The sequence below is a fragment of the Lynx rufus genome, unplaced genomic scaffold (assembly GCF_022079265.1).
Source record: "Lynx rufus isolate CCGP_SWC_20201006 ecotype Redwood Valley unplaced genomic scaffold, mLynRuf1.p SCAF_3, whole genome shotgun sequence".
NCBI lineage: Eukaryota > Metazoa > Chordata > Mammalia > Carnivora > Felidae > Lynx > Lynx rufus.
In genome coordinates, this window is record NW_025814845.1 from 56,054,308 (window position 1) to 56,076,637 (window position 22,330).

The 22,330-nt window shown below is 36.5% G+C and overlaps 1 protein-coding gene across 4 annotated transcripts in view; it reads right to left on the bottom strand.

The window, feature by feature from the left end:
• The window catches only part of ANKRD17 (ankyrin repeat domain 17), a 165,056-nt gene that overhangs the window by 4,874 nt on the left and 137,852 nt on the right, over nucleotides 1-22,330 (bottom strand). For all 4 annotated transcript variants that reach the window (XM_047092429.1, XM_047092428.1, XM_047092430.1 and 1 more), the window contains 6 exons: nucleotides 19,294-19,465; nucleotides 17,443-17,890; nucleotides 16,804-16,959; nucleotides 14,967-15,116; nucleotides 11,996-13,632; nucleotides 6,864-7,061 (listed from right to left, as the gene is read on the bottom strand). In XM_047092429.1, coding sequence (XP_046948385.1) covers nucleotides 6,864-7,061; nucleotides 11,996-13,632; nucleotides 14,967-15,116; nucleotides 16,804-16,959; nucleotides 17,443-17,890; nucleotides 19,294-19,465 — 2,761 coding nt within the window. The remainder of the gene's footprint in view (nucleotides 1-6,863; nucleotides 7,062-11,995; nucleotides 13,633-14,966; nucleotides 15,117-16,803; nucleotides 16,960-17,442; nucleotides 17,891-19,293; nucleotides 19,466-22,330) is intronic.

Here is a 22,330-nt window from a genome sequence, read left to right on the forward strand (position 1 = left end):
ACCTAAGAACAGAATAGGAGAACAACAAAACAGTCAGAGGTAGTCAGAGGAAAAGCAGAAAAGGCCAATCAGAACAGCAGGTGAAAGTGGGATACTTCTGCCTATGCTGGGTAACTACAAGGGATTTACAGTAAAGTCTGAAGAAGTCAGAGCAATAGTGGCCCTATGAACTCTCAAAAATATCTGCTGAAATCTCATTCCAGAATAAAGCGCCACACTGATAGGAAACTTCTGGGAACAGATTCCAAATTGAGCAGGAAAGAGACAACAGAGCAAATCAAACACAAGATCATTTAAGAGAAGGCAGAGGTGAGGGTGGTGGGAGGGTAAGGATAACAAAGCCAGGAAATATAATGAAGTACAAGGCCATATTTGTGCATACTTACCTAAAAGACAAAATTCTAGAGCTTTTAAGCTAGAAAAGATATCTGATCCACTTATCCTTTCTAAATATTCAGGAAAACTCATTTCATTTAAAAATGTGAAACAGAATAGAACTGAAGCCAAATTCCATACAAAGCTATTTATTGTGAACTAACAGAGATATGAACCCATAACATCTTACAGACAATAAAAACATGCCAGAAAGAAAGCTCTAATATTCCAAAGGTGTATCAGAAAGAAAGCTGTATTCTAAAATTCTAATGTGGGCTAAGAGAAATGAAAGAAAAACATATGAAAAACAGCATAATTCAGTAAAGCTGGAAACAATGACAAAACTCGGGAAAGTATTGGAAATAAGAGAATATTCCAGAAGGTGTAAACACAAGGGATAAAGTTTTAGGTTTTGTTTTTTAAACTATGTACCAAAAGGGCATAATTACATACCTGAGAAAAATCAACCCATTATAACTAAGGTCAAGACAAAGTCAAAGGTAGTAGGCAGGCAAGAAGGATGGATGGATGGAATGATGGACAAATGAGTTCTACCTCTCCTAGAATCACCCCCAGAAGCCTGCCCAATCCTCAGTATTAGATCTAGTCTCTCTTTCCTTTCCTGAATCCTCCCGAAAACAAAAGCAAAACAAAGCAAAATAACAGCAACCCTCCATGTTCTGTTTAAATGGACAGAATAATGAGGCCTGCCTGCTGACTTGGCCCATTTAAGAAATCTGTCCTCTCCACAGATTCTGCCAATCTCATAGCCATATTTTTATCAGATGACTGTTTACTGCTTCCTCCCTGCAGGCTTACTGGACCAATGATGGCATCTGAGTGAAGAATGATCCATTTCAGGCCTGGAGAACCTTCTTTAGAAAAAGAATATAAAATTACAAACACAAAACTAGGTATACGGCTTTGGCAGGGTCCCTTGGCAAATAAGGTACCCTGAAGCTTAAACTTCATTGGCTTCGTGGTAAATCCATTTCGGTTTTGAAATGACAACAGGTCCTGAAAGAGCAAAGTGACTTACACATTTAAAAAAAAAAAAAAAATGTTCCTTCAAGAAAATTACTGTTTCTTCATGCTTCTGTTCAGTGTTTACTGAACTACCATTGATAATGAGATTAATGTGGCTGGTCATGACTAGCTTACAAAAATGTTTTTAAAGGAGAAAGAAAACAGAATAGAAAATACCAGCATGCAACATACATTGTAAGGATAACAACTGTTTTGTAAATATATTATTTCAACTACACACACACACGTATATTGTGTCACAATGTAAAATTAGTTTCTTCCTTTCAGAATTATGTTTTAGTGCTTTTTGATCTGACAACAGTTTTATAAGACTGAATGTCAACACGGCCCATTGACTAAATTGGCCAAGGACTGAAATGCACAGACTAGAGCCAGTGATCAGTACCAATGCATGAGCTGACTGAGTGTTGGTAAAACAGATCTTAGTAGTTTGGTGGAATAAGGGCTCAGGTGATCTCTACCCAGCCTTTATATGCAGAAGGTTCTTGGGTATCATCAATCTATTATTCTGGGGCCTCAAGAAAGGGTTCTTTGCTTTCTAACAAAAAATTTACAGGAAGGGTCTTGTATCCGCCACATCCCAACTTAACTTGCAAGGTCCTAATATCTGGTGTCCTAAAGGAGAGGGAGTGAGAAGATGTATAGACTATATGGAGAAATATGACAGAACCTGTTCAAGTACATAAAACCAGACAAATACATTATGAAAAATAAGTCACATGCTTCTGTGGTTACAACAGCATCCAGAACGGCAACTTTTTTTTTTTTTAATTTTTTTTTTCAACGTTTATTTATTTTTGGGACAGAGAGAGACAGAGCATGAACGGGGGAGGGGCAGAGAGACAGGGAGACACAGAATCGGAAACAGGCTCCAGGCTCTGAGCCATCAGCCCAGAGCCTGACGCGGGGCTCGAACTCCCGGACCGCGAGATCGTGACCTGGCTGAAGTCGGACGCTTAACCGACTGCGCCACCCAGGGGCCCCCAGAACGGCAACTTTTAAAAGTATGTAGATAAATACTGAAAACAAAATCTTGAAAGATTAGAAGAAATGAAAATACAAAATTACATTCCTATAAACAGATTAACAAACTAAAAATGGTCATTAAAAAATAACAGTATTAAGATCTATACTAAGTGAAGAAAGTGTAGACTGGTTAAAAATTCAGTATTAGAGGTAAAAGTGAGAGTCTTGCCTGAATCACTTTAATGGTTGCAAAACAATGACTCAAATCATAACTCCCACATGTATGAGTTGTCCTTATACTGTAAGGAAGAGAGTTCCCATGTAAAATTTTAATTTCTTAAAAAAAAACTAATTAAATTAAATTCTAAAATCTTATTCATAATCATTATGAACTTATGGATTCTTATTTTATCCCATGAGCTGCCATTATTCATTATGGTAGTCAAATTTTCCTGAATTTGGCCAGTGGGAGTCCCTTTAGTAAAGCTGCTTCCTGTGTGTTGCCATGTCCCCATCATTTTAAACAATTACTAACACCAGAAGACTTTGCAGGCTCCCCTTATGCTTTCCCTCCCCCAACTCTAGAATCAGCTAAGAAAGCCTAGTTTCTGGGGCACCTGGGTGTTTCAGTCCTCTGAGCATCCGACTCTTGATTTCGACTCAGGCATTATCCCAGGGTCATGGGATCAAGCCCCATGTCGGGCTCTGCACTGAGCATGGAGTCTACTCAAGATTCTCTCTCTCTCTCTTCCTCTGCCCCCCTCCCCCAATTGTGCTCATGCGCTCCCTCTCTTAAAAAAACAAAAAAAAAAGCATAGTTTCTTTCAGTGGACAAAAATATTTAACGGATAGATAGAAACACTGGATGTGCTCACTGCTATTAAAGATTAATTGTTTCTAGGCCCTTTCAGTAGATAGAGCTAGAGGGAAAATTGCAATTTTATATGATTCACTCCAATATATAGATAATTGAAAAATCATGAGTTCACAGTGATCCTCTAATTCTAATCCAATTCCATAGGGTTCTTCCTTACCTTACCCCATTTTACACCTCTCTTTTCTCACAGTGAGGACCATGCATCCCAGCATCATCAATATACTTATTAACCCAATCCTATAATAAACCCCATAATTTTAGAACTGCTTATCCGTAACATTATAAAAATCACATGTCCTAAGCAGAATTGAAGATTTGTCTGAAATCTCGTCGTCTTTAGAGTGAAGGGTATATAAAGTACTATGTTCACAAGTTTTTTGAATTGTTCTATTTTTTTTAATTTTTTCAACGTTTATTTATTTTTGGGACAGAGAGAGACAGAGCATGAACGGGGGAGGGTCAGAGAGAGAGGGAGACACAGAATCGGAAACAGGCTCCAGGCTCCGAGCCATCAGCCCAGAGCCTGACGCGGGGCTCGAACTCCCGGACCGTGAGATCGTGACCTGGCTGAAGTCGGACGCTTAACCGACTGCGCCACCCAGGCGCCCCTTATGCTCATTTATTTTTGAGAAAGAGACAGAACATGAGCAGGGAAGGGGCAGAGAAAGAAGAAGACAGAAAATCTCAAGCAGTCTCTGCGCTGACAGCACAGAGCCCAACGCAGGCCTTGATCCTATGAACTGTGAATCGCGAATCATGACTTGAGCTGAAATCAAGAGCTGGACACCCACTGAGTGAGTCACCTAGGCTCCCCTGGATTATTTTTTTAGTAGGTTTATGTTAATAATTTGCAATACAGATAAGTTTGTTTCTATTTATGTTCAATTTTAGCATTTTTCCTTCAACAAAGTTGGGTGTGGTGTTTTGGGAATTTATAAACATTAACATCATTTCAAAAGTAAAATTTTTATATTACTCAGACAAGTGCTACTTCTTCCCCCATTCCCTTATAATCTGCCTGAAAGGATGATGAGGAATAAGAACAGTCTCACAGAAACTCTACACAGATTACGTACTAATTACAAAGGGAAAAATTATAACTTGACAGTACAGAAACCTGGTATTCATGATCTTAACAAAATGATTCAAAGTTAACAGTGCCAATAATGGCACAAACTTAACATTTTATACTTTCTAATGCAATATACTGAGATAAGGACACAACATTGACTACACACTAATATTCCTGTCAAAAACACTTAGCCTAAACTTAATCATGAAGAAATATCAGAAAAACAAATGAAGGGGAATTTTATCATCAACTGACCTGTACTCTTCAAAATGTCTTTCTTTGGGAGACAAAGAAAGACTGAGGGAACAGTTCCAGAATATTTCACACTAAAAAGACATGGAATTCAATGTAATCTGTGATCTTGATTTGAATCTTGGATGAGAGGAAATAATATTTATTATTAAACTATATAATTTAAACTATATAATTATTATTATTTATAATTATAATATTTATAATTACTAGGTGTTATTGGGACACCTAGTAAATGTAAATATGGACTATGTATTAGCTAATACTGTCCAACATAAAATTTGCTGAATTTGCTAATTGTACCATAGTTGTAGCAGAGAATATTCTTAATTTTAAAAAATATAATCCTTTAGAGTATTCAGGGGAAAACAGCTTGATACCTGCAACTAACTCTAAAATGGTTCAGAAAAAAAATTCTATACACCTACACACCCAGAAAATGAAAGAATGTGGCAACATGTTAACAACTGGTGAATCTGAGAAAAATATATAAGGGTTCTTTGTACTATGCTTACAAGTTTAAAATTATTTTTTTAAGATAGACCTGAGAGACATAGTCTAATGTAATACATTTACCCTGAGTGATTCATGGTTCGAAGGGAAAAAAAAATGTTTAAAAAATGTTTTAGGGCAATTGGGGATGTCTGAATAGGAAGTACGTATGACATGACATTACTAATATTAACGTTTATGTGATAATGGTATTGTGGCTGTGTAAGAAAATGTCCTTATCTTTAAGATGGACACTAAAGTTTTTAGGTCACAAGTGTCATATCTAAACCTTACTTTCAAATGTTTCAACAATAAAAAACTGGAGATTACATAAAATGGAGCAAAATGTTTAAAAAATTGGTAATTTTAAGGAGTTAACAATTGAAAGGAATATGGATGCTTCTTAAAGTATTCTTTCAATTTTTCTGTAAGTTTGAATATTTCTGAAACTTTTAGAAAATTAAAAAAAATTTTTTTAATGTTTATTTCTGAGAGAGAGAGAGAGAGAGAGAGAGAGAGAGAGAGAGAGAGAGCAAGAGAGCGCATGAGCAGGGGAGGGGCAGAAAGAGAGGGAGACACAGAATCCGAAGCAGGATCCAGGCTCTGAGCTGTCAGCACAGAGCTCGATGCAGGGCTCGAACTCGTGAACTGCGAGATCATGACCTGAGCTGATGTTGGATGCCCAACCGACTAAGCCATTCAGGCACCCCTGAAGCTTTTTTGAAACTTCAAAAAATGTTGGAATGCATCAATGAAAACAATTTTAATAGCTTCAGTGATATTCTGTATCAATCAGCAATGTATTAGAAAACTTAACCTATATTGGTTGCATTGTTACAAAAAGCACAATGTTTTTTCAACCAAAACAAAAATCAAACATAAAACCAAACCAAAAAACAAAAAATAAAAAAAAAAACAATGAAAAGCCCACACAGTGAAACAAACTATAGGGCAAAACAACCTATCATACTTTCTGAATTTCATCACAAAATCCCTGAATTTATTTCCTAAATAAATATTAATAAGTATGTTTTTATTATGCATAAAAACAGCCTCTGCTTCTGAGAACCCATTCTAAAGATTAGCTACCAAAAATTTCAGAGTAATACTTACGCACATGAGCAGGGAAGGGGCAGAGAGCGAGAGAGAAAGAGAGAAGATCCTAAATCCACCCCAAGCTAACAGCATAGAGCCCGACGTGAGGCTCGATGCCACAAACTGTGAGATCATGACCTGAGCAAAAATCAACTGATTGACCAACCCAGGCACCTACCCCTCAGGTTAACCCTTTTCAATGAGCAGTCATGTTGCAATTTTAACTCCTTTTCTCCCAATTCCTATTTTTTCATGAACATGAAAATCAAAAATTATCCATACACACACACACACACACACACACACACACACACACGAATATGAATCACCTATATGTAGACATCTTAAGGAATATGTTTATTCCTATGATGGTTTAGTTTCAGCTCAACATAGAAGACACTGATCCAGATCTGTTATATATTTAGGTATAAAAATTAATGTTAAGAGGAGTATAAGAAAAAACTAAGCAGGTGAAATCACTCAAAAATTATAATTTATTTCAGACTTTTTAATCATTTGCTATTTATAAAAATGTTTGTTCCTCTGTTCCCATTTCATTAGTCTTGATATATTCAAGACTTGTTCACAGCTCGTAAGTCATCTTTTGTCTTTGCCCACTTAAAACCTCTTGCTCTTAAGGAAACATATACAAACTCTTCTTATGGAATTATAATGTATAATACTCACCATTCGATGCTGATGAACATGGAGTCAACAAACTAAGTGGGGAAAAATGTTGTCTGTTAAAGTTAGCAGCTGCGGGTGCTCCTCCAAGGGGTGCCCCAGGTCCATACATTTGACCTCCTGAAAGGTTTGAGGCAAAGTTTCCCAAATGTGTAGAAGAAGGTGTTACAGAACCATATGGCGAGTCCATGTTGACAATACCTGAAAGACAGAAGATAATTTATAATAGTTACCTGTAGGAGAAAAAAATTAAAAAAAAAAAACTAAATTAAAATTAAGAGACCTCTAAAATACCCGCAAATATTTTAGATTTCTCCTTGCTATTTCTTCCAGTCCATTGACTCATTTTCCCTTCTATAAAGAGAACTATAAAAAAGGAACAATTATCAAGGAAAATTATTTTTATATTTAATTTTAATATATGATACTTTAATTATAGATACATGTAGATTTAATATCAACATTGGAATTTTAACTGGCCTAATGGCCAAGGAATTACCTAAAAACTTATCTTTAAAAAACTCAGGAGGGAGAGAGGGATGACTCGGCAAAGCAGAGACTATTTCTATGACACTGAAAATATTCTGTATGATACTATACTGATGGATACGTGTCATTAAACATTTGTTCAAACCCACAGAATGTAGAACACCAAAAGTGAACCGTAACGAAAACCACAGACTTTGATAAGGATGTGTTGATAGAGGTTCATCAATTCTAACAAATGCACAACTCTGGTCAGGGATACTGATAATGGAAGAGGCTCTGCCTGCTGGGGGCAGGAGATATGTGGGAAATTCTGTACTTCCTCTCAATTTTCTCTATGCTTTTCTGTGAACCTAAAAGTGCTATTTAAAAAATAAAGTCTAGCAGCTAAGGTTCCCAGCAGCTGGCTCTGGAGAGCATGGGGTCCTGCAGAGTAAAGATTTAAATCCCAAGGTCATGGCAAAACATCTGAAGTTCATTGCCAGGACTGTGATGGTACAGGAAGGAAATGTGGAAGGTACCCACAGGACCTTAAACAGAATCCTCACCATGGATGGGCTCATTGAGGACATTAAGCAATGGCGGCGGTACTATGAAAAGCCTTGTCGCCGATGACAGAGGGGAAGCTATGAAACCTGCCAGTGGATCTACAACATGGAAATGACTCGCAAGATCAACTTCTTGATGTGAAAGAACAGGTAGATCAGTGGCAGTGCTGTTGAGGCCTATCCACCTGTATCCTTCCTATCTCAAACCCCATTTTTTCTTACCTTTTTTATAATAAACTCAATCATGTATACGCAAAAAAAAAAAAGTCTAAAAAAACTATAGGGGGAGAAAAACATAGCTATACTTCTACAATGGACAGATCTGATGATCAGCATCTTAACTAAGTGGCCATCCTTTCTAAAGCTAATAGTGAAACAATCATCAGTGAATGCCTCATGATGTAATGCAGTGTGAGGTTCAAAACATCACCCGTTTGAAGTTCCTGCCAAAAATGTTTGACTTGAATGTAATCATGGACTAAGGAAACAGATGAATCTAATCAATCATGGACTAAGGAAACAGATGAATCTAAATCTAAAATGTGGGACATTCTTCAGAACAACTGGACTCTTCAAAGGATTTATGTCAAGAAAAACAAAGGAAGGTAGTGAGATTTTAGACTGGGGGAGACCACAGAAACATGGCAGCCAAAAGCAATGTGTGAACCTTGATTGAATCTTGGATGAAAAGAAAAAAAAAAAAGAAAGAAAGAAAGAAAGAAAGGAAGAAAGAAAGAAAGAAAGAAACACACAGGCACAATGGTTATATATGGGAGGATGGTACTGCATATTGGTTGGTATTGTTTAATTAATGTTAATTCTCTTGAGTGTGGTAATAGTGGTAGAACTGTGAAGGCAAACATGCCTGTTTTGCTGACCTGAATTGAGTAGTACTCCCAACAGACTCTCAAATTAAACTTCATGCTAACTTTGCTCTAATCAACTATACACCCCCAAAAACCTCAGTTCCTTTATAGAGCTGGCCTTTTTTCCCTACCCTTCCACAAAATAAGAATTTGTTTCCTTTTTCTCTAAATCTTAATTTTAGTCTTTCTCAACACACTACCTAGAATTCACCTTGTTTTGAAAAGTGAAGTATTTTCAATAAATTCCAACTATCATAAATATGAAATATAAAAACATTTCCAATGCATTGGCATATGATGATCTCTTAATTCTAACATTTCAGTACTCAAGAGAAATTGTATTATTTTGTAAGTACACATAAATACTTCCATCAGTCCCCAGCAAAGAAACATTTACTGACCATGTTCATTACATTGTATTTCACATGTCATAGGAATAGGTAAAAATTACATCCAGTTCCCATTAAATTTAGAAATTTTTAGTCCCAGAATGTCATCACTTCAATAACACAGATCAGGTTAGCAACATTTCTGCAAAAGGCTGAATAGTAAATATTTTCAGGCTATCATTAAAGCATGAAAGTAGCTATAACACAATATGTAAATGAATGGGCATGGCTGTGTTCCAATAAAACTTTACTTATGAACACTGAAATTCAAATTCCTATTTTTTTGTGTCACACAGTATTATTTAAAAAAAAAAAAAATTTTTAGGGGCGCCTGGGTGGCGCAGTCGGTTAAGCATCCGACTTCAGCCAGGTCACGATCTCGCGGTCCGTGAGTTCGAGCCCCGCGTCAGGCTCTGGGCTGATGGCTCAGAGCCTGGAGCCTGTTTCCGATTCTGTGTCTCCCTCTCTCTCTGCCCCTCCCCCGTTCATGCTCTGTCTCTCTCTGTCCCAAAAATAAACGTTGGAAAAAAAAAAAAATTTAAAAATATTTTTAATCATTAAAAAAATCTTACACTATTATTAAATCTCAATTTTAAAACGTAACAAATGTAAAAATAGGCAGCAGGCCATTTTTGGCCCATGGACAATAGTTTGTCTATCTCTGGTATGGCTTATCTTTAATTACTTGAGATGTTCACATTAAAATACATAGCTCTAGAGGCAACTTGGTATCCCAGATTGGACAATGCAACAGAAAAAGAACATTATTGGAAAAACCGGTGAAATCTGAATAAAGTCTGTAGTCAATTGTACTGTACCAATATTAACTTCTTAGTTTTAAAAAATAAAGGATTATATTAAATATTTATACTAGGGGAACATGGGGTAATTACAGAAGAATTCTTCTATAAATTTAAAACATTTCAAAGTAAAAAGTTAATAAAAAAAGCAATCACTTACAACTAGGAGATCTTTCTTTAAGTTCTCTATAAATATCAGCATCATATTAAATGATAATAGAGCTTTCCAAGAAAACAGATATATTTGATACTGTACTTTCTATTACGGTAGCCACTAGCCATATGTGCTTATTAAATATTGAAATAAGGCCAGCTTAGAGTCACAATGAAAGTATGGAGACTGCACAAAAAATTAAAAATAGAACTGCTATATATAAACCAGCAATTCCACTTCTGGAAATATAGCAAAGGAAACAAAATCATTAACTCAAAAAGATATCTGCATTCCCATGTTCACAGCAGCATTATTACAATAGCCAAGACATGGAAACAACCATGGTGTCCATCAACAGATGAATGGATAAAGATGTCGTGGGTGCACATGCATACATATGTGCGCGCGCGTGCGCGCGCACACACACACACACACACACACACACACACACACACAGAGGAATATTATTCAGCCATAAAAAGGAAGGAAATCCTGCCATTTGCAACAACATGGATGGACCTGGAGGGAATTACGGTAATTGAAGTAAGTCAGAGAAAGGCAAATACTGTATGATCTCAATATGTGGAATCTAAAAACAAACAAATGCGTAGAAAAAGATCAGATTTGTGGTTACCAGAGGTGGGAGAAAGGGGAACTGGAAGAAGGTGATGAAAAGGTATTTATAGGATAAATGAGTACCATAAGGATGTAATGTACAACATGATGACTATAGTTAACACTGCCGCAGGATATATATGAAAGTTGTTAAGAGAGTAAAATCCTAAGAGGAAAAAAAAATCACAAGGAAAAATAATTTTTTCCCTCTTTTTTATTGTATCTATATGATGATGGATGCTAATTAAACTTATTACAGTAATCGTTTCACAATATAAGTCAAATCATTATGCTGTACACCTTAAACCTACACAGTGATGTATGTCAGTTTTATACAGTTTTCAATAAACGGCTAGTTTGACCAAGAGGAATTTCTAATTTTATTCAATTTTAATTTGAAGAGCACATACGATTAGGAGCTACCTTATTAAAACTATGTGGCTCTGTATTTTTCTCATTTTTTTTATTTTCTTTTTTTTATATTTATTTATTTTTGAGAAAGAGACAGAGCATGAGTGGGGGAGGGACAGAGAGAGAGGGAGACAAAGAATCTGAAACAGGCTCCAGGCTCCGAGCTGTCAGCACAGAGCCAGACGCATGGATGGTGAGATCATGACCTGAGCCAAAGTGAGACGCTCAACTGACTGAGCCACCCAGATGCCCCTGTTTTTCTCATTATTTTAAAAACAAAAAAGACAGAAATGAAATCAAATTTTAAAAAGCTTTATTACTTTTTGAAATAAACCTTTTTTAATTTTAACTTATTAAAACAAAAAAGACTGCTTTATTTTGAGAAAAATATATCTGACGAAGAAATTTATCTGTGGGAAATTCAAGATAAAGTCCACTGTGGCTTCTAAAAAGACTTTTTTAAAAAACGTCATACTTGGAGCACCTGTGTGGCTCAGTCGGTTGAGCGTCTTATTCTTGGTTTCAGCTTAGGTCATAATCTCAAGGTTTTGTGGGTTCGAGCCCCGCGCTGTCAGCACAGAGCCTGCCTGGGATTCATTCTCTCTCTCTCTCTCTCTCTCTGCCCCTTCCCCACTTGCGCTGTTTCTGTCTCTCTCAAAATAAATAAAAAACTTAAAAAAAATAAGAATTAAAATATAAAAACCCATACTCAACATATCTAATACTCAAAACAGCATTTGAGTGAACTAAATACAACAATCTCTATCTGGCCCATTCATGGAATAAAAATATTAGAAAATGACCAAGAGTTTTCCTATCACTTGTATAAAGGAACAGCTGCAGAATGTTAGAAAATACAAACTCACCTGAGGGACTTGGAGCGGGTCTCTGTAATGGCGGTCTAAAACCTGGAGCTTTGGAAGTATCAGACTGATGTAAAGGATCTGAATTTGGCAAATATGAGGATTTTCCTGATAGCATAGATTCTGGCGTTGACTGAGATGAAACAACAGATCCTCCCCAGAAGGCATGAGCAGAAGTAGGGCTGTTTTCGAACAATGTGCTAAAGGGCCCAAATGGTAAGGGGGCACTGAAATTGGGAGCAATAGGCTTATTTGCTGGATGTACTGAATTTTGACAAGCACTTTGTGTACTTAAGGTTGAAGGTAGCTGGACAGAAGAGGGAACACTGTGAGGTCTTTTAATGTGATTGACACTTAGGACTGCAACAGATGAACTCTGCACTGGAGCTGGATTCTTGTGAGGGGCCGTTGTGCCATGAGAGGGTGGTCTAATAGCAGGGGTTTCCATTTTAGGAGCAGGCTGGGAGCATCCCATTTGTGTCTGAGGCATAGGGTAAGTCACTGGGGCAGTAGAAGGCACCGCCACTGGAGCAGAACTTGTTGTTGCTAAAGGAGGAACAGTCATTCTAACTTCCGGGGGAGGAACCTGAGACTGCTGAAGAGGTGGTCTTGGCTCCTGAGAAACAGATCCCGGAGGTTGTTGCTGAGTAGAATGAACTGATGAACTCCCAGAAGAACTGCTGCTGTTTGAAAGTCTACTGTTTGCTGTTTCTACTACTGGTGGACTACCTGCTTCCTGTTCAGAGGAAGATGCCCCTTTATTTGGAGATGCTGTTCCACAATCCAAAGGGCTGTTTCTAGAAACCCCTCCTGACTGGGCTGGTGGTGATGGGGAAGATGGGGATGATACTGGGTAGTGTTCTTTGGCAGTAGGCATAGGATATGTGGCATTTGTGGGTGCAGTGCTGTTGTTGCTTGCTGTGGTTGTGACTGTTGTGGTGGTGGCATTGGATGTCTTCACAACTGTGACAAAAAGCTGCCTTCTGACAGAAGGTGAACTTGGACTGCCACTTGTAGATGTACCAGGCACCGTTGAAGCTGATGAACTGGTTGTAGTTGTTGGACTTGAAGTTAAAGAACCTGCTGAATTCACCTGAGAACCACTGCTATTCTGATTGCTATGGCGAGGCACCATGTGAGGCTTAGGCGAGTTAGTAGCTCTGGCAGGGCTCAAAGGCCTGACAGGAAAAGGACCCCAAGTGGATTGAGCTGGTGGAAAAGTACCTCCAAAGTGGGTCATGGGCAACCTTGGTGGACGGATCTGCTGGAAAGTCTGAGCAGCAAGCAAAGCATGTGCAAACTGTGGAGGAGGATATGCTAATGGAAGAGAAACTGGAAAACCAGGCCTCACATTATTCACTGGGTTCTTAATGGTTTTATGAGTAGATGCAGAAGAAATTGCAGGCACCGTGAGTGCTGTGGCAGTTTGAGATGTTGATGACAGAGCTACAGTCGTCATTTTAATTCCCATTAAGGAACTGTTAGCAGCAGTGGTGGTAGGTGCTGATGACCCTATTTTGGAATTTGCTGAGGAGCTTTTCAAACGATTCTTTGGAATAAGTTCATCAATTTCTTTGTCTGGATCCTTGATCAGAGCATTGATCAACTGAGTTGCCTGTCTTGTTGATTCAGTGCCACCCCTGTAAGTTGACCAAGAAGAAAAAGTTAGGTCCAATTTCCCCTCCTTTTTAATAGGTATAGCCTAAATTCATTTGTGTGAGTGTACACATACATACAGAGAACAAATAACAAAGGTTAGGCAGCAATTTTCTGACTATTCTTGAGGTATTCTGCAAACAGAGCAATAAACTGGCCTGGTATGCTGTTATAGTTTTCAAAGGAATAGTAAACGACTTTTCAAAAATGCATTTTGCTATTGTTTCCTTAGACTAAGAAGTCATTTTCCCATCGTAAAATGCATTACAGTTAGAAAAACCACTGCACTTAAAAGCCTATGTAATCCATAACACTATAATTAAACAGTTGGTCAATGTTAAAAGCAATATAAGTAAACAAAGAACAACAACAAAAAAACTGAGTAAAAAAATAGTGTTTTATTTTAAGTCCTGGTACCTAAGATGACCCCATCTATGACCCCCACCTCTGACTAAACTCTATTAGAATGATTCTCATACTTCCTCTGAAAAGATGTCTCAGAAGGAGAGAGGAATCCTGACAGGGCCAACAATGGGCATCAGGTCAAACCCTAGTGTTAAATCTTCAGGAAAACATTTGATTGCAAGGAAAGCCTTATGGAAACCTTAAGGGGGAAATTACTCATAGAAGGTATCTGCTTCCCTCTTGTCTAGATAAAGCAGGTTGGGACTACCCACCTATCCCAGGAAAGGGAAAAACAAGATAGGAGAATAAATACAAAATAGAGATGGCTAATTGCCTCCCTTAAAGGTAGACTATATAACTATCAGCTCCTAAGGGGCACCTGCCTTTCATAACCAAACTTATCATTTCTTAGAATATCCTATCTTTATTTAAAGGGGATTAAGGTACAGACATCTTCAATGTAAGACAAATACCCATTTCAGAGTTAAATCTATTACTGACCTCATAGTCTAAGGATACAACCTCAGAATAATAAATCTCAAAAGTTAATTTAAGGGCAAAAGGGAAACCTACTGCTTAAAATGGGTAAGAAACCTATTCCTTCTTAAAAAGTCTCAGAATAAAATTTTAAGAATGTTGTATGAACAGTTTATGTAAGGAAAAGATTATCTAAGCCTCTGTCACACACTCACAAAAGAAAAATTCTTTAGAGCCCTTTGAAATATTTCACAAGAGCATATGAATTAGAGAAAAAAACTGTAAAGGTTTTCTTCTCAAACACTAATCAAATTCCCATTTAAAAAAGAGTATGCTATTAAACACAAAGTTCCAGTGAAAACTCAAATGCTTGTATGTCATTAAAGTATAATGCAGTAAAACACAAAGGGAGAAAACAAAAGAGACAAAGTTTTGCCTTATGGTTATTATCCGGTCTCCTGTCTTGTCTTTCTGCTTATCAATATCTATGTGTGCACCAGTGAACTCCCGAATGGCATTAATATTACAGCCTCCTCTTCCAATCACTCTGGATATCACAGTTGATGGAACAGATACTTTCTTTGACCTGTTTAAAAGTTGCAAAGGTAAATTAAGATATATCACTAATATCAGTGGTTATGATTAAAATATTGAGGAGAGAGGATTACTAAAATACATTTCTGTAAACACAGAATAGATTATTGTTGAGTTAGCCTCTTCTATCTATTCTTACTCTAGGTGATAAAAGACAACTAAGTGACAGGAGAGAGAAAAAATGAGAGAGGTCACGTAAGCAAGTGCTTTTATCATAGCTTCTCATCTCATTACCAAAGATGGTTTGGTTTTTTGACTTTCATCATTTGTTAATATCTATAAAGTACATACTATGTAGACATGCACTGTGTTAGTGCAAATACTAATGGCAAATAAGACAGACATAGGTTCCTGCCCACATAGACTGACTATGTAGATACCAAGTAGGAAAAGAACATCATGCCATGAGTGCTCCAATAAGGTATCATGAAGATACACTGGTTGGGGCACCTAATCCAGCCTGAAGAAACAAGTAACGCTTCTTGTGGGCACTTCTGGGTGTTTGACTCACATTCTTTTTATTCTCTAATATATAACTGAAAGGATGATATTAAAAATGCATTGTTACCTTGTATTATTTTAGAGGCATCAGAAGATGAGCCAACCATGCTTTATTGAAGAAGCAAATTATTTATTTAGAATGGTCGATTAGATATTAAATTAAAATGTTGTATTTTTTAAAAGGTAAGGTATGACCCCTGTACTTTTATATACATAACTAAGTTACTTAATAATTCCTTTGAAGGGAATAATAATAAGTCAGTGATCATTACTTTCAAATTAGTTAAGAATTTCTTAGTATACCACAATATAAAATACATGGAGAAAAACTGAGTTACCATACTTTTGTATAGACAGTACTCTAATGTTGTGATTTTGGTTAGTACAAAAGAAGTGTGTGTATGTGAATGAGTGCGTGTGCGATGTGCACGAATGTGAGAGAGAGACAGAGACAGAGATGAAGATAGAGATGGTGGTGTGGGGAGGCTTTGGTCAAAAATATGAAAAAAAAAACTATACAGTGCATTGTGGGATTAATAGGAATAAGTTTGGTTCATCACAGCTCTTAGTTCAAATACTCAAAACTTTAATTTTTTGTTGGAATTTGTGGGAAGTTCTTTAAAATAGGTTATCAAAGATTTACAATACATCCTCTGTGGGATCTTATGACCTTTTAGTTTCTGGGATACTGTTTTACTTGTTTAATATACATAACATTAAAAATTTCAAGCAAACTATAAACAAATATTTTAGTCCTAAAATTCTTAAAATAAAGATATCCTGTGGTTTACAAACAACAATAGTTTAAAACCAATACTTATTCATTCTTCAAATACTTACAAGTATGTAAAAGATACCACATACTGGGCTCTGAGATACACAATTTATCACCTTAAAGTATTTACATTAGTTTTCTACCAGACAACAAATACCTAGGGTCAAGCAGATACTGCAATTATGTAACTTTTTAATGTAAAATCTCCTAATTTTAAAAGCATTTATATCCAATTGTTTTTCTCATCTATAGTACGGTATAGGCTATCTCTGTTGGCTAGATTCAGATTCAGCCTAGGGCCACCAGTTTCTTTGCAACCTTTGGAATAGTTGGAGGAATCTAACTGTAAGGTAAACAACATCTCACATATAAAGAATGAGAAAAACAAGGAACAGTCACTCACCTTCTTACAACTTCCTTCCATCCTTCTTCCCTCTTTTGTCCACGCTTAGGACTTGCTACTGTTAACTTCCCATTTGGAGAGGAAAGGGGAGACGGACCAGATTTTGTGCAAGTAGACAGAGAATTACTGGTCACTTCATTGATAGTCTCTGACAATCTTTAACAGAGGGGAAAAATACATTAAATACAGAATATAGAGTTTTAAATAATAGAGACAATCTATTACATAATTTTATTCTTTTATTTTGGAATAAGTATGGTAAACAAATGAAGAACTTATTTTTCACTTTTCAATACATAGCATAATATGAACAGACAATTTTTAAGAAGATACTATCATGAGGTCAAAATTAGCAGAGATGAATTACAGTAATAACCCCTGAGAAACCATAGTCAATACTTTTCATGGGCTAAATTTAACAACTAAAATAAAGAAGTTACATAGTAAAAATAATTTTATCTTTCATTAACACAAAACTTAAAAAATAGCTTATTCTTCAATTAAAATGAAACTGTGACTTCTTTAGCACAAAGACAAACCCTTATTTTGCCAATTAATTTGCTTGCTTTACTAAAAAATTCAGCAACAAAGCATTTCATGATGATACTATAAATAAGAAAAGTGAAAACTGGGACTTACTTTATTGAAGCCTTTCCAGAAACAGATTTTCTCTCCTCTTTTGGAAATGTAACCAGAACTGATGGCTGCTTCTTGCTGGTCATCGTGGTAGTCACCACAGCAGGTGAATGATTGTCACTCTTTCGGCTGCTGTTGCTGTTACTACTTTCATCACTGCAGCTGGAAATCCTCATGTTATCACTGTCCCCACTCTCGCTGGTACTGCTGCTCTTGGACTCTCCATTTACCTTCTCTGGCTGACTATATGAGATTGGTAGTGGATCATCAAATATAATCTGAACATTTTCTGGAGTAATTTTATTTTTCCTGTTTTTCCTCTTTGAACTGGTTGTGGTTATGGTATTATTTCTTTTACCATGGGAACCTGCCAAAGTTGTCCAGGTTGCAGATATACCTATGGTAGTAGTGGTTGTGGCACTTGGAGGCTCTGTCAAGACTTCAGGCTCATCTGTAAAAGTAGTAATACAAAGTTAGACAGTTCTAAGTGATTCAAAATATATTTAGCTTTTTTTTTCTTTTTTTAAATGTTTATTTACTTTTGAGAGAGAGACACAGCACGAGCCAGGGAAGGGCAGAGAGGGAGACACAGAATCCAAAGCAGGATCCAGGCTCTGAGCTGTCAACACAGAGACTGATGCAGGGCTTGAACCTGCAAACCGTGACACCATGACCTGAGCCAAAGTTGGACGCTTAACTGACTGACCCACCAAGGAGCCCCATAGAATATATTTAGCTTTAAGCACTTGAAGAACAATAAAATCAGGAGTTACTTTGCGACTATTAGATGACAATTAGATGTAAAGTCATCAATTATTCCAGCATTCATTAGTAATGAAATAGATATGATTGATCTCCTCTCTGTGCTAAGTCCTAAACAATACATAGTAGGCAGTTATAAAAAATATTTGGGGGACAATTTGGGAAATGTGAATAATTACTGTATATCACATATTATATAATTATTAAATTTCTCAGGTATAATAATGTTATTGTGGTTATATAAAATAATGTTCTTTTTCTGGGAAATACATATTCAAGTATTTAGTGATGATTCTGCATGGGGTGCCCAGTTTACATGTAATCTATTCAAAAAGAAAGGAAAAAAAACAAATTGAACTAATGTGCCAAAAATATTATAAGAATCCAGGTGACATACAGGTGTTCATCATACTAATCCATAAACCTTTCTGTAGTTTGAAATTTTTCAAAATAAAAGGCTGGAGGAGAGAGAAATTACACACACACACACACACACACACACACAACACACACACACTACGTGTATATTTGGTGGCTTACTGGCAGTGGTTTCTCCTCACAATATTTTCAATATCAAATAATCTTTTCGTTAGAATCCAGTTAAAATAACTCCCTCAGTTTGAGAAAATTCTAAATATGTTTAGGATTATCAATATTATGGAATTACACTTAATTTTATAGGTATAATAAATGGTATTGTGATTATGTAAGCAAATGTCATCCCTAGGATAAGTGTTGAAGTTTTATAGGTACAATGTCAAGATGTTTGCAACTTACATTCAGATAGCTTAGAAAAAATATACACATATGTTTAGAAAGAAAAAAAAATAAAGCAAATATGGTAAAATGTTTATTTTTAATATCTAGGTAGAAGGTACTCAGGTGTTCATTTTATCATTCTTTCAATTTGTAGCTCTGAAATTCTTCACAATAAAAAGCTAGGGAGAAGTCAATAAATGAAAATAGCACACAATACTTAAGGGCTAATGACAGAAATCTACTTTTACCTTAAGTTATTGATATTTAAGGAAATATCATTTTGAATACAATGTATTACATAAATCAAATTAGATGGTAAGTTAGAGAAAATACCTTCAACTTTATGCTTTTCTTTTTCTTGAGCAGCTTGGAGTTCAAAGTTCTCTTTATTTTTGGCTTCAATTTCTTCTAGTTTTCTTCTTTGCTCTTCCTTTTTCTTTCGTCTCTTCTCCTTTCTCTTTTCTCTTTTGGCAGCCAAGGCCAGCCTCCGGCTTTCTTCTCTTAACTATTAAAGGATAAATAAAACAGATTTACTTTGTAAAAAAAGTTGTCACACAATGTCATTTTATCATAAGAGAACTAGAATACCATAAAATTCAAAGTCATCTAGTTCAATTTACTGTTTAATCAAGATTATAGTCGAATCGCTGTAAAGAGAAAATAATATTTTTAAATGTCAAGATCAAATTAATGATATAAGATAATCTAATTTTAAAATGGATAAATGACAGATACATAGCTTTCACAATCACTAAAAAATGTAAATTAAATAATAAGTTACCATGTTTTATTCATTAATTTTGCAAAATTAAAAAAGATATCATGGATCAACACAAGTTTGGGAAAATGAGTTCCTTCCTATACTGCTGTGGGTATAAATAGTTGTATTTTAGGAAAGGTAATTCAAAAGCCTCCTGTTAAAATTACAAACTGCTTATCCAAAGAATTTATTCTATAAAATAACCATAGTGAAAAAATAATTTCTATTGCAGAGCTGATTATAGTGGCAATAAATGGAAACAAGGTAAATCCATCAATGCCAAGAATGGGGGGAATAAATTAACAACAGTACACATTCACAAAATACTAGGCAGCCATTAATGGGGCAGCTGGGTGTCTCAGTCAGTTAAGTGTTTGACTCTTGATTTTGCCTCACGTCATCATCTCATGGTTCACGGGTTTAAGCCCCGCATTGGGCTCTATGCTATACCAGCACCGAGCCTGCTTGGGAATCTCTCTCCCCCTCTCTCGGCCCCTCCCCTGCTTGCACATTTTCTCAAAATAAAAAAACGTGAAAACAATTTTTTTAAGTGTTCTATACTTGGTAATATGCTCCCAAATTACACTGGTTAGAAGAAAAGAATGCACATGGCAGTCCAATGATCTCACTTACTGGGAAGGGAACCTGTTATGTGGCTCTGTTTGTAGAAATAGAGAAAAAGGCAAAGAGGATACAAATGAAAGCTAATGACTACTCTAAAGTGAACCTGGAGGAGGGGTGGCAGAAAGATGGTGGCTTTCAATTTTATTTTATATAACTGTACCCTGTTTCTATTTGTGAAAGTGGGCACTTAATGGTGTTACTTTCATAGTCAAAACAATGAGTAAGAATAAAAGTATAACATCTCTTAATAAGTGACATTAACAATTAAATTTTCCTCTTTGATTCATAAAGTGAGAAAATCATCTTCAAACTGTTTTCTTTCCTTGTCCTCTAAAAGATGTTTTCAAACTGTGTACTCCCTGCCCATAATCTAGTGTTTTGTGTATTATGTGTACATTTAAATACATGTGTCAAAACAATGACACTCAATTTATGGAAAATGTCACAATATGCTAACTAATGAAACCAGAGCTCAAATATAAGCCCAAAAGACAAATCATTTCATTTTTGTTAAATTTTTTAAGGTTTTTGCTTTTGCTGGACTTTACTGTCGTTTCAAATTATGTCTGTTAGGTACCTGAAAGTTTCGGCCCACCTTGAAAGTTTTTACACCCTGGGGCAGTGCACCATAATTACATTCTCTCTGGTGAAGAGAAATCTTTTGCTCCTGAAAAGGGAAATAATTAAGGAGACTCTGTAGAACACTGCTACTTTCTCAGGTAGAGGGATTTCAGGAAAGAATACAAATGGAAGTTAAAGATACAAAAGTTGTCTGCATGGTAGCCCTAGAAAGTTTTGCTAGGCCTCCAGAAGCACACAAACTTCAGTCTGAACACAAGTGAAAGAGGAGCTTTTGACCTTGCAGAAGAACTGGAAAGAAAAAATTGCTGACCTTCATTCCTTAGATCATTACATGGGAGGAGGAATAGTATCTGACTGGAGAGTTTGAAAGAAGGAAGTAAGCATGTGTGACTCTGCTCACTGAATCCTTGCTTTAATGGAGCTAGCTGCCTGCCCTTGGGAAAACGTGCATTCTCCCCGCTGAACTCTAGTGAGGTTAGCCTGCCTAGCTGACTTTGTCAGATAAGCTTAAGTTAAAGAGGAAAAGGAGGAGTAGAAAGTGGCGTGAAGGATGTGCCAAAAAAACTTTTCAAAGCAACCGTTTCCATAAATATGTATTAAGCCTCTTCTGCGCTCTCTCTCACTCTGAAAAATAAACATTAAAAAAATTTTTAAAAATATACTAAAACTCTCCAATTCAGAATTAGGAATAATAAAACATACTTTATCTGTGTCATGGCTGTATGTACAGAAAAGCCTTGAGAAAGGCTTATGAGCGATCAAAATGACAAGCGAAACCCACTGGTTAAGCCAAGGATGGATTTTTGGTTTTGCTGGATTTTTTATTTGTCTAGTGGTAGGAGATCATTGACTGGTATCAAGGGGGAAAGAACTACCTTAAGAATAGAAAACTTTAGGGGCACCTGGGTAGCTCAGTCGGTTAAGCGGCCGACTTCGGCTCAGGTCATGATCTCGCAGTCCGTGAGTTGGAGCCCTGCGTCGGGCTCTGTGCTGACAGCTCAGAGCCTGGAGCCTGTTTCAGATTCTGTGTCTCCCTCTCTCTGACCCTCCCCTGTTCATGCTCTGTCTCTCCCTGTCTCAAAAATAAATAAAACGTTAAAAAAAAAAATTAAAAAAAAAAACAAGAATAGAGAGCTTTAAATCAGAAAGCAGTCATCTAAACCTATTTGGCCTAGATGTGGGTAGGGGTGACGGGCTGAGGTAGACTAGTTTGTAGGTGTAGCTGGGTCTTGGGTATGCAAGTGCCCTTAGGGCTTACAGAATTCAATCAGTGGAGACTGGCCCTTTGACAACAGTATGTCTAGCCTTTGACAACAGTAAGTCTAGATTATCAGACTCACAGTAGTTCAGCCCTAAAGGCAAGGTATTTACTCGTTTCTACATCTTATAAATTCTAAGTATTAT